Source organism: Bubalus kerabau, chromosome 13, assembly GCF_029407905.1.
Source record: "Bubalus kerabau isolate K-KA32 ecotype Philippines breed swamp buffalo chromosome 13, PCC_UOA_SB_1v2, whole genome shotgun sequence".
Classification (NCBI taxonomy): Eukaryota; Metazoa; Chordata; class Mammalia; order Artiodactyla; family Bovidae; genus Bubalus; species Bubalus kerabau.
In genome coordinates, this window is record NC_073636.1 from 67,170,760 (window position 1) to 67,183,829 (window position 13,070).

General features: G+C 41.6%; 1 protein-coding gene across 2 annotated transcripts in view; it reads left to right on the forward strand.

The window, feature by feature from the left end:
• Positions 1-223: 223 nt before the first annotated feature.
• The window catches only part of CTNNBL1 (catenin beta like 1), a 170,527-nt gene continuing 157,680 nt past the window's right edge, over positions 224-13,070 (forward strand). The window contains exon 1 of one of the 2 annotated variants that reach the window (XM_055545004.1): positions 224-453. In XM_055545004.1, coding sequence (XP_055400979.1) covers positions 424-453 — 30 coding nt within the window. In that variant the 5' untranslated portion in view covers positions 224-423. Of the gene's footprint in view, positions 454-7,662; positions 7,990-13,070 lie in introns of those variants that run through there. The other variant, XM_055545005.1, reaches the window with a different exon arrangement.

Below are 13,070 nucleotides of genomic sequence, written 5' to 3' on the forward strand. Positions count from 1 at the left end.
GTGAACTGAGAATAAAATGAGGACTAAAACTGCCTACGTCACTGAATGGATTAAGAGAGGACAAGGGAAACACCGTGCATTCTGCCCTGCACTCCGCCCAGCACTTAGAGGGCGCGCAATAAATCTTGCTTCCTTTACTCTTTTCTTTTAACGCACCGCCCCCTTCAAGTCTCCGCCCCTTTCCCCGCCCCCTTCAAGTTCCGGGCGGAAGTAGTGCTGTTAAAAGCAGGGCGCTTTGCACTATCGCTGCATTTTACTGCAGTGTGGCCGGCTTGCTTGTCGCGCGCACTTCTGCTTCATTGGCTCTGCGGCCCCTGCTCCAGGAGCTTTACGGCAGTGTGGCTGGAGCTGCTGCTCTGGGGGCCGCGGTTTGGTCGTGAGTGGAGGGAATCCGAGTAGCCAGTGTTGACTGAGACTGCAACCATGGACGTTGGGGAACTTCTGAGCTACCAGGTATGAGGGTCGAGGAGGGCTGGGGGGACCGTCCTCTCACCCAGGCAGGAATCGCAGGACCAGAGTTCCTTCATATCACTTTCTCCCATCTCTTCCCTGGCCCTGGGTCCTCTCACTTCTCGTGTCAACCGGGTCCCTCCCTCGAATTTCTCCTGGGTTCTTTCAATTCATTACGATCCTCAAGGCCCGGACCTCTGCTTAACTTCACTCTGGGCCTCTTCTCACCCTACCCTGAGACTTGACTGCCTTTCACTTTTCTGAAGGCCCCAGACTATCTTCACAACCATTCCCCTTTAATTCTCCTCTTCAAGTCACTGAGTTGATGATCGTGGTGGGAAAGCATTGGCCTTTCTTGCATTTGAGTATCAGCTTCTCTACTGATCGACTCTGTGGCTTTGGGACAAGTTTTGTTGTCTTCTTGGAGCCTCAACTTCTGTATGTATAAAACAGAGACAGTAATAGCTACCTATTAGGGTAGTTCGCGGGGAAGGCAATGGCACCCCACTCCAGTACTCTTGCCTGGAAAATCCCATGGACGGAGGAGCCTGGAAGGCTGCAGTCCATGGGGTCGCTGAGGATCGAACACGACTGAGCGACTTCACTTTCACTTTTCACTTTCATGCATTGGAGAAGAACACTCCTGTGTTCTTGCCTGGAGAATCCCAGGGACGGGGGACCCTGGTGGGCTGCCGTCTATGGGGTTGCACAGAGTCGGACACGACTGAAGTGACTTAGCAGCAGGGTAGTTTGAGGACTGTAATCAATGAGTATGAAAGCTGATTTTAAAGTGCAGAAAGTTGGACACATGTTAATTGCAGTTGTTGGCAGATGCTTGACTTTCTCACATGTGATGGATCCCTAGGACTCTTCTTGTCCCATTTGCTCAGAATACATGTGGGGAAACTGACCCAGAGGGTAAAAAAAGACTTTTCCAAAGTCACTCAATAAGAGCTTTGATTAGAGATGAGGTCTTTTGGCTCCCAGCTCAACCGTTTTACCTTTCTTTGGTCTTCCTAAATGTCCAGTATGGTAGCCACTAGCCACATACAGCTGTTGAACACTTGAAATGGGACTAGTCTGAATTGTGTTAAATTACACTTTCTGCCGTAAGGGTGGTATCATCTGCATATCTGAGATTATTGATATTTCTGCTGGCAATCTTGATTCCAGCTTGTGCTTCTTCCAGTGTTTCTCATGACATACTCTGCATATAAGTTAAATAAGCAGGGTGACAATATACAGCCTTGACGTACTCCTTTTCCTATTTGGAACCAGTCTGTTGTTCCATGTCAAGTTCTAACTGTTGCTTCCTGACCTGCATATAGGTTTGTGAAGAGGAAGTTCAGGTGGTCTGGTATTTTCATCTCTTTCAGAATTTTCCACAGTTTACTGTGCTGGGAGAAATATTAATAACCTCAGATATGCAGATGACACCACACTTATGGCAGAAAGTGAAGAGGAACTAAAAAGCCTCTTGATGAAAGTGAAAGAGGAGAGTGGAAAAGTTGGCTTAAAGCTCAACATTCAGAAAACTAAGATCTTGGCATCCGGTCCCATCACTTCATGGCAAATAGATGGGGAAACAGTGGACACAGTGTCAGACTTTATTTTTTGGGGGCTCCAAAATCACTGCAGATGGTGATTGCAGCCATGAAATTAGAAGACGCTTATTCCTTGGAAGGAAAGTTATGACCAACCTAGATAGTGTATTAAAAAGCAGAGACATTACTTTGCCAACAAAGATCCGTCTAGTCAAGGCTATGGTTTTTCCAGTAGTCATGTATGGATGTGAGAGTTGTACTGTGAAGAAAGCTGAGCGCCGAAAAATTGATGCTTTTGAATTGTGGTGTTGGAGAAGACTCTTGAGAGTCCCTTGGACTACAAGGAGATCCAACCAGTCCGTCCTAAAGGAGATCAGTCCTGGGTGTTCATTGGAAGTACTGATGTTGAAGCAGAGGCTCCAATACTTTGGCCACCTAATGCTAAGAGCTGACTCATTTGAAAAGACCCTGATGTTGGGAAAGATTGAAGGCAGGAGGAGAAGGGGACGACAGAGGATGAGATGGTTGGATGGCATCACCAACTCAATGGACATGAGTTTGGGTAAACTCCAGGAGATAGTGATGGACAGGGAGGCCTGGCGTGCTGCAATTCATGGGGTCGCAAAGAGTCGGACATGACTGAGCGACTGAATTGAACTGACTGACACTTAGAATAATCAGTATAAAAAAGTAAAATTTTAATATTGATTACATGATCATATCAATTACTTTGACTATTGATCATACTGATTAAATAATTGTATATGGGTAATGGGCAAAATAAAATATATTCAAAATAAATTTTACCTATTTCTGTTGACTTTAAATGTTGCTACTGGCCTTTTAGTGTGGCTACTAAAATTACATATATAGCTGGCTTTTCATTTTCCTTGGACAGCTCTGCAGTAGAGAATAGGGGACTAAGAACCATGCATCTGGAGCTCTGTTGCTTGGCGTCCCTGTTTTGCTGCTCCCTGACTGCTGTGACCTGGAACAAAATATTTAACTTCTCTCTGCCTTGGTTTCCTCATCTTGTAAGTGAGGGCAATGAAAGTACCTATCATATAAGTCTGTTGTGAAGCTGTTGTGAAATGTGAAGTGTTTGGAGCAATGCTTGTCACAGAATAAACGTTTGAAGAATATTAGCAATTATATTCATGCAATTCCCTCAGCCAATATATTGTACATAGTACTGACCTTGGAGACTCTGGACATCATGGGAAAGAACTTGTAAGCAATATGAAGTATATAGCCAAGTGATTTCCTTTTTAAGACAGTAATTGGATGTGAAAGAAGAACGGAGATAGGTGGGTTGAATGAGTGGTTATATCTCTGGTGGCTCAGATGGTAAAGGATCTGTCTGCAATGTTGGAAAACTGGGTTCAATCCCTGGGTCAGGAAGATCCTCTGGAGAAAGGAGTGGCAACCCATTCCAGTATTCTTGCCTGGAGGATCCCATGGGCAGAGAAGCCTGGTGGGCTACAGTCCATGGGTTCCAAAGAGTTGGACACAACTAAGGCAGTCCATTGAGTCTCAAAGAGTTGGACATGACTGAGCAACTAACACTTTCACTTTGATGCCTGTTTGGCCTACACATGAGCACACTACTCATAAAATGGGCTTCCCAGGTGGCTAAAGTGGTAAAGAATGTGCCTGCCAATGCAGAAGACACAGGAGACTCAGGTTCAATCCCTGGGTCTGGAAGATCCCCTGGAAGAGGAAATTGACAACTCATTCCAGTATTCTTTCTGGGATAATCCCATGGACAGAGAAGCCTGGTGGGCTGCAGTCCATGGGTTCCAAAGAGTTGGACACAACTAAGGTGGCAGAGCACTCATAGAACATTAAAGCTTGAAAAGGTTCATTTATTTGCTCAACAAATATTTATTGAGTATGTACTTTGCAAGGCACTGTATCCACTGATACACAGCACTGAACAAAACAGACAAGGTTTTTGCTTTGTGGAGCTTATAATCTGGTGGGGAAGTAGCAAGATAAGAGTAAATGAATGAGAAATTCAGGTCATGATAAGTGCTTTGAAGGATACACAGGATATACTATGGAACTGGGCTGTCTGATATAGCCACTGGTCACATGTTACTAGTGAACTCTTGAAATGTGGCTAGTTTGAGTTGAGGTCCGCTACCCATGTAAAGTATACACTGGATTTTCAAGATTTAGTGTGAAGGAAGTGATGAAAAGGTGACTAAAGTATATTATTTTTTATATTGATTCCATGCTGAAATGATGCTCAGGGTATATTGACTTAAAGAAAATTATTAAGACTAGTATTATCGTCTTAAAAATTAAATTTAAAATGTGGCTACTGGAAAATTTAAAGTTATATATGCATCATATGCAAAAGTTATATATATATTTAAAGTTATATTTGCCATATTTAAAATGTGGCTACTAGAAAATTTAAAGTTATATATGCATAAAGTTATATATACATCTTATGGCTTTCAATATATTTTTGTTGGACAGGGATGGTTTTATTTTTGTCTTTATTTATTTATTTTTTAAATTGTTGGGCTACACTGCACAGCATGTGGAATCTTAGAGTTGCCTGACCAGAGATTGAACCTACACTCTCTGCAGTGGAAGTGCAGAGTCCTAACCACTGGACACCAGGGAAGCCCTGGACAGCACCATTAAAGAAAATAACCCACGGAAGTGGGAGACAGGACCTATTATTTTTAGATAATATGGTCTGGGAAAGACTTTGAAGAATGGACATGGTAAGATGGTTGAGAAGGAATCAATCATGTGAAAAGCACAGAATAATCAAAACAGAGGGAATAGCAAGTACATAGACTCTGAAGTAGAAGGTGGTGCAGCCTGTTAGAGGATCAGGAAGAGGACTGATGTAGCTGGAACTTGGTAAATGAGCAGGGGAATGAAAAGCGATGAAATTGGAGATGTAGGCAGATGACCAGCTATGGAGGCCTTGCTGTGGGCCATAATAAGGAGTTTGAATTCCATTTTGAGAGTTGTTACAGACACCCTCATTCAACCCACATGTGTACAAATGAAAAGTGAACCCCATTTTGGTAAAGGGACTTCCCAAAGGTTGTGGGCCAAGGTAGTGGCTGGAGTCAAAACCAGAATCCTGATCTTATTTCCAGCTCTGTTCATTCTCTATGCGGCACTGTTCATGCAGTTTTCTTTCTGTAAGATCAGTGTCCACTCCTCCTGTTCCTAAAAGATGGTACAGTCTAGAATCCAGTCCATGATAAATCAGATGCACCCATCCTCTTGTGGAAAGTCATGAGGATCACCCAAGTTAACAGCTGCAAAAGCTCTTTGAAAACGGGAAGTTTTTATAGACATGAAAGATGGATTGCATGCTTGCATCCTATCTCTAAATATAACAACCCTATGTGGAGGGCTGTTTTAAATCTCTGCTATACAAATGAGAGAACTGAGGTACAAAAAAGTGCCTGCCCCAGAGCTGGAGCTCCTACCCATGGTGCTGGGCTGAACTAACCTGCTTTTAGATACGTCCTTACATTAATTCTCAACATGCTCTTTGAGGTAGGTGGCAAGCCCGTTTTATAGAAAAGGAAACTCAAGCTGGAGGGGTCAGTTACCTGCCCAAGATGAAACAGTAAGGAGCAGAGCTAGAACTGGAAGCAATTGAATACCCAAATCTAGTTTTCCAATTTAAAAAAAAACTTTTAAAATTGAACTATGGTACATGTATAGACGAATGCACGAATCTTAAGTGCTTTTGATTTTAGTTGTCATTTACAAAATAGACTGAGCATGACCACTAGTGTTCATTTCTCAGGGACAAAGCGGTCTGATTTGAACATCCCCACCCCCAGAGTTTGATTCAGTAAGTCTCCCATGAGACCGTAGCATTTGATTTCTAACAAGATGCCAGGTGATGCTTAAGCTGTGGGTCCAGGGACCCCACTTTGAGACCCCCTGGCCTAGAATGATCTACATTCCTCTTAAAGTTTTCTTCAACTGAGACATTTCACCTCCCTTTTCATGGCCATTAGTTTGCAGTATTTTGAGTGTAAGCTGTACTTTTCCCCCTGCCATCTAAGATATTGAGAATAAATCAGTTAATCTTTCTGGGCCTCAGTTTCCTCATATGACTAATGAGGGAAGATTAAGTAAGTTCCTCTGAGCTCCCTTCTAGCTTTAAAATTCTGTGATAACTAATTATTTAGGCCAAGAGTGCCAGAGATTTCAAGGGATAAAAAAAGCTTGACATAGAAGGATGAACTGGGGCTGAAAATCTGGGAGACTTGAGTTTTAATCCTACCTTTATCATTATTTATCTGGGTGACTCAGGATAAGTCGCTTTCTTCTCTGTACATCATTTTTTTTTTAATCATGATTAATATACAATGAGATTGAGCTCTATGACTTCTCATTCTTTCCTTTCCTAAAATTCAAAGGTAAATAAAGAAAATCTGTAATGTCAAGATGTTTATTAAAAGTATTTGACGTTTTTTGAGTGCTTACAAAGTCTCACTTTTGGGGCAGCTTGGTGGGAAGATTGCAATTTTCTACTGAGATTGGTTCTTCTAATGATAGAGTTAGGCAGCAAGCACCTCAGTATATGCCTTATATCCTTGACATATGTTAACTATTCATTTGAGAAGACAGGAGAATTACAATGTGGACAGGAGGTGGTGGAAAAAGTCTTAAAGAGGAAACTAGTTATGTTCCCAATATGGAAATGTACTTTTTTGATGCCTTCAGGCTTAGACATCTCATCAAGAAGTGTGCCCAGCAGTTCCTTGGCTGAGAAGTTTCTGCTGCATAGACGCGTGTATGAACTCCAGGGCATTCTCATTAATACTAATTCCACAGATGTCTGGAAAAAGTTCTTACCTCTGAAGTTTTCCAATAAAGAATTCTCATTTAGTGCAGTTTGGCTCGGTGGGAATGACTCGCTTTGTGACACGAGAGTATTCTCTTTGAGGCAGATTGGGGTCGAGGACCCTTGGTTTTGGCAATACTGCAGACACCCACTCCTCTTGTTACTTGTCAGTAATATAACAGTTCCTGAGATTGCAATGGCTTGTTGGAATCTAGCATCTTTCTCCTTCACCCTTCTTCTTTCTTTCTTTTGAAATAAAAAATTTTAATGACAGTAATTTGACAGGAGTAATATTAAAAGAAAGTGTTCAAGAAAAAGGAAACTATTACCCCTAATCCTATAAATATTTTCATATTCCCAGAGGACTTTTGTGTTTTTCATGACTATGCTATGCTATGCTATGCTAAGTCACTTCAGTTGTGTCCGACTCTGTGCGACCCCATAGACGGCAGCCACCAGGTTCCCCCGTCCCTGGGATTCTCCAGGCAAGAACACTGGAGTGGGTTGCCATTTCCTTCTCCAATGCATGAAAGCGAAAAGTGAAAGCGAAGTCGCTCAGTTGTGTCCGACTCTTAGCGACTCCATGGACTGCAGCCTACCAGGCTCCTCCATCCATGGGATTTTCCAGGCAAAAGTACTGTGTGTTCTATGTTTTAACATCGCCAGAAATATTTTTTGTTTCTGCATGTTATTTTTAATGTCTGCAAACTTATTTTTTTTTTTGCTCAAGTCATAAGCCAACCATTTTCTCCTAAATTGTTCTTCTATAATCGAGTACTTAGGTGGTTTCCAGGTTTTGTTCTTGGAGATAATATTGCTGTGAACTTCTTTATTCAGGTAGCATTTCCCCCTCACATCTGCTGTAGTAATTATCAAATGATTGGATATGCCTGGAGAGGGGATGCTGGAAATGGATTTGGTTTGGTTGTTGAGGAAAAGGAGAAGATATTGGAATCTCAGCCCTGATGAATGAAGGGGGCTAAGGAGTCATTCTTGACTATGGTTAGGGAGTACAAAAGCCCTCAGTGAAATGTACAGAGCATTGAGCAAGTGAAGAGGAGTGGCAGCAAATGACGGGTTGCCTCAGCTGCAGAAGTTGAAGCAGGACACAGCGCTCATGTGGGATTAATCCCTTATCAGTTGACAACAGTGGTATGTGTTCTAGTTTTACTGCAATCTTGACAACTACTAGTTGTCTTAATTCATTTTTTCTCATTAATCTAGTAAGTATATAAAGTGTTAGTTCATTTGCTTTAATAAGCATTTTTTCCCTTTGTTTATCGTTTGTACTTCTTATCATCTGCTTCTTTTTCCTAGAGTTGTAGTTTATAACTGTGCTTTTCTGTTGTGTTTTTTGTTGATGAAAAAATTTCAGAAGGCTGGACCCTGTGCTCAAATGTATCTTTTCTTTGGTAGCCCCATTTTACCCAAGAACTCTGAGAATATTATCCTAATCATGATGTCTCTTACAGCATCGTGAAATAGGCTCTTTTTGCATGACGGTTGAGACTAGCGCTTTTCGAAGTTACTCATTGTTGGTGGGACTATAAATAACAAATTGCTATTGGTATTGATATTCCCATTTCAGGGTGTTTTCTGTTTCATCTTCTGGGTCACTTTTTTGTTAATGCTCCCTCCCTCCCTTTGTGATCTTACCTTCTCTCTTTTCCCTGGTGAGTTCCTTTTATACTTATAAAATACATTGTGTTTATGTACCTCCTTGCACACTAGGCAGTGAACTGAGAGGCAGGGACCAGCACCGGAGTGTCTCACTCATAATTGATACCTAATAAATGATCATCTAATGATGGAGTGAATGAACTAGTATGTGGCTTTAAATATGCCTTTTGGAAAGCTTTTCTTCTAATATCTTGTCTGCTTGCTGGCTTGTATCTCTTTGCTTTCATGTTAGACTTCAAGAAAGTTTGTTTTAAATCCATTACTTCAGTTACTAAATTGTCCTCTGCTTCCTTATCATGTCTTGCTCCTCTTGCTACAAAACCTACATTCTTTTTTAAGAAAAAAACAACAAAACTTTTAATTTTGATCTAACTTTAAACTTACAGAAGTTTTGCAAAAATAGTATGGAGAGTTCCCATATGCTCCTCAAATAACTTCCCTTAAAGTTATACAACCAGAGTACAGTGGTCAAAATCAGGAAATTAACATTCATATACCGATAACAAACTATAGTCTTAAATGTCATCAGTTTTGTTTGTTTTGTTTTCTAACATATATTGTAAATGCTTTCTTTTTTAATTATTTTTTTATTGAAGTATGGATGATTTACAATATTGTTGTAGTTTCTGGTTTACAGCAAAGTGATTCAGTTAAAACATGTGTATCTGTACATGTATATATTTTCCATCATGGTTTATTATAGGACCCTGAATATAGTTCCCTGTGCTATATGGTAGAACCTTGTTGTTTATCTATTTTAGGTATAGTAGTTTGTACCTTCTAATCCCAAACTTCTAATTTATCCCTTCCCACCCCCTTTCCCCTTTGGTAACCTTAAATTTGTTTTCTGTCTGTGAGTCTGTTTTGTAAATAAGTTCATTTGTTTCGTATTTGAGACTCCACGTATAAGTGCTATCACGTGGTATTTGTCTTTCCCCTTCTAACTTACTTCACTTAGTATGATAACCTCTAGAGCCTCATTATTCTTGACTCTTCACTAGAATTTGATTCTGTAACCCGGTTCCTCAGCTTAGAGGAACTCATCCATCCTTTTGTCCTTCAGCAGCTTTATATAAACTCTTGGCTCACTAGCCCTGATTTAGCTTTCATGTGTCTACTGAACCTTCTAACCAGATGCTCTGGTATCACATAATCCCCTGCGTCTCTCCACCAGCCCCCTTATCACCTACCCCCGGTTCTGCATTTCAGTCAAGGGTGTAGCTGCCTCCGGCTGACTTGAGAAAAGCCCTGGACCTATTTCTCAAAGATGAAAGACAGGTTCTTTTCTGTAAGGAAAACACGAACTTTCAATTGGGGGGCTAGCTCCTCTCTCAGGAGTCAGGAGGGTGCTAGGATCTGAAAATGCTTAAGCCACTGTTCTGGCTGTCATGGCAACCCACTCCAGTACTCTTGCCTAGAAAATTCCATGGATGGAGGAGCCTGGTGGGCTATAGTCCATGGGGTCACAAAGAGTCGGACACGACTGAGTAACTTCACAACACGACGACGACCGGCTGTCATGGAGCTTACAGTCTAAAGGGAAGCGCCTCACAGATTTGAGAATTGATAACACAGGTGTCTGGCGGGCTGCAGTCCGTGGGGTCACAGAGAATTGGACGTGACTGAGTAACTGAACAACAGCAAACACTATGCAGTACCACTGAGTGAACAGGAAGTCGGGGCAAAGAGGCAGGAGCAGTCCTGCCGTTGGGAAGTTGGGAAGGCTTTGCAAGGGAGTTGTGGCTTCTTTAGGAGCCTTCTCTCTATCCTTTCTATTTCACTCGCCACCATCTTAGTTTACACTCTTGGGACTTTGTCAAATAAGTAGTTTTCTAGTAGATCTTATACTGGCATGATAAATGTTGGTTTGTTTCCTCCATGAGCCTACTCTGATCATGGCCGTCAGCCCTACCTATTTCCGCTTCCTTGGAGATAGGTCTTATTGAGATGCCTAATTTTGGAGGTGAACTTAAGGAAGCCATAGCTTTCTGCAGTCTTTCACTAGATGTCACTGTTTAAATTGGGGGATTGCATTTATAAGACCCCGATAGAGAAGTTGTCACATGTAAAAATGATTGCTTTGGAGAATGTGGATGGTTCAAAATAGCTCTATTGGAGAAAATAGTTCAAACACATGCCCTTCTGAATGTGCTCATTTTAGACATCTTTTAATGTTTAGTGTGGTGGGTGAACCTTCACTCTGGGTTAGACAGACTGCCTGTGTTTGAATTCCACCTCTGCTACTTGATAGCTATGTGACTTTAATTAATCTCGTTAAGCCTCAGGTCTTCATCTTTAAAATACAGATTATATAATAGAGTCTGTCTCTGCCCCACCATCTTTTTAAAAAGCTCCACTTCACCATCTTTTTTGAAGATACAGGATCAAATGAGACAGTGTGGGAAGTGCTAAGTAGTATAGTGCCTGGCATATGGTAAGTGTCCAGTACATGCTAGCTGTTAATTTTGTGATTGATATAATTATAAACAACACCGATGGTATAGCAGAAGGGAAAAATGTTTTTCTCGAATTCTGCAGAGCTGCCTTAGAATTCCCAAGGTCACCAGTCCCTTGGAGATTAAGGTTTCGAGCGCTATAAAAGGAAATGGGAGCAGTTTGTCACACACACGCCAACGTGTAGAACTGTTCTCGGTAGATAGAGTGTAACCCTGTGCTACCATACTTAGCAGCCACTGATACCAAGAATTATATCCTCAACACAGTAATTCTTTTTGCCATGTCTCTTTAATATTACTAAGATATCTCAGCTTTCCTCTTTTCTAGCGCCAGGAATCTCATTTACAAATTATTCCTTTCTTCTTCTTTTTTCCCCTTAATGTTCCTGAAGGAAGTAATTGGTTTTGGGCTGAGTCTTGTACAACTGTAGAGAAAATGGAATCAGGAGGAGATACAGCAGGCATTCTCTAACCTTCTCCAAGACCAGCCATTTGATTCTAGTACTTCAGCTGAATAGTTAAAGAACATTTTCTTTTCCATGGAGTTCCTGGAGCCTGTTGGCCTAAACTTTGGAATGCCAGCTCCATTGTGAGCTGGTAAATAGAAAGTGGATTACCTTCCTTGTGAGTTCAGTGAAAGGTTTAGTAAGACTGCCGCAGCGCAATTTCATCTCTTAACTCATTTTAGATTATCAGTTGCCTGTAAGCAGATTGTCTACTTTGGCTCCTCAGACTTTCCTTCAAGTACCCATTGGTGTCCAAAGTCAGGGACTGAACTGAGAAGAATTTGAAATAGAGCACAGAGTATTATGATGCTTCTCTCTGACTGTGTCTGGCTGTATTCCAAAGACAGGTATGATCAATTATTGAACACTTTGGCATTATTCATGGGCTCATTCTGTTAGTACATAATATTGAGGATTGATTACATTTTTATTTGACACCCCTGCTCCAGTTAAGAGCAACTAAGTTTAGAATCACTTTTGGATTCAGTCTTCAATAGACTTAACCATTAACAGTCCATCAGCCCTCTGCCGGTGTATTGTATGTTTTTAGGGTATTATGACACATGCTCACAGTCAGGCTGTGAGCCAATCCAGATTTTTGAGGGCTGGTAAATTTCATTGGGGCTTCCCAGGTGGCGCTAGTGCTAAAGAACTTGCCTGCCAACACAGGAGATGCAAGAGACTCAGGTTCGATCCCTGGGTTGGGAAGATCCCCTGGAGGAGGAAATGGCAACCCACCCCAGTATTCTTGCCTAGAGAATCCCATGGACAGAGGAGCCTGGCAGGCTACAGTCCATAGGGTCACAGAGAGTCAGACACGACTGAAGTGATTTAATACCTAAATTTTGTTTGAATTGGTAAGGTTTTAGAAAAGGCAGAGGAACCAGAGATCAAATTGCCAACATCTGCTGGATCATCGAAAAAGCAAGAGAGTTCTAGAAAAACATCTATTTCTGCTTTATTGACTATGCCAAAGCCTTTGACTGCATGGATTACAATAAACTGTGGAAAATTCTGAAAGAGATGGGAATACCAGACCACCTGACCTGCCTCTTTAGAAATCTGTATGCAGGTCAGGAAGCAGCAGTTAGAACTGGACATGGAACAGCAGACTGGTTCCAAATAGGAAAAGGAGTACGTCAAGGCTGCATATTGTCACCCTGCTTATTTAACTTATATGCAGAGTACATCATGAGAAATGCTGGGCTGGAAGAAGCACAAGCTGGAATCAAGATTGTCGGGAGAAATATCAATAACCTCAGATATGCAGATGACACCACCCTTATGGCAGAAAGTGAAGAGGAACTCAAAAGCCTCTTGATGAACGTGAAAGAGGAGAGTGAAAGAGTCGGCTTAAAGCTCAACATTCAGAAAACGAAGATCATGGCACCTGGTCCCATCACTTCATGGGAAATAGATAGGGAAACAGTGGAAACAGTGTCAGACTTTATTTTGGGGGGCTCCAAAATCACTGCAGGTGGTGACTGCAGCCATGAAATTAAAAGATGCTTACTCCTTGGAAGAAAAGTTATGACCAACCTAGATAGCATATTGAAAAGCAGAGACATTACTTTGCCAACAAAGGTCCGTG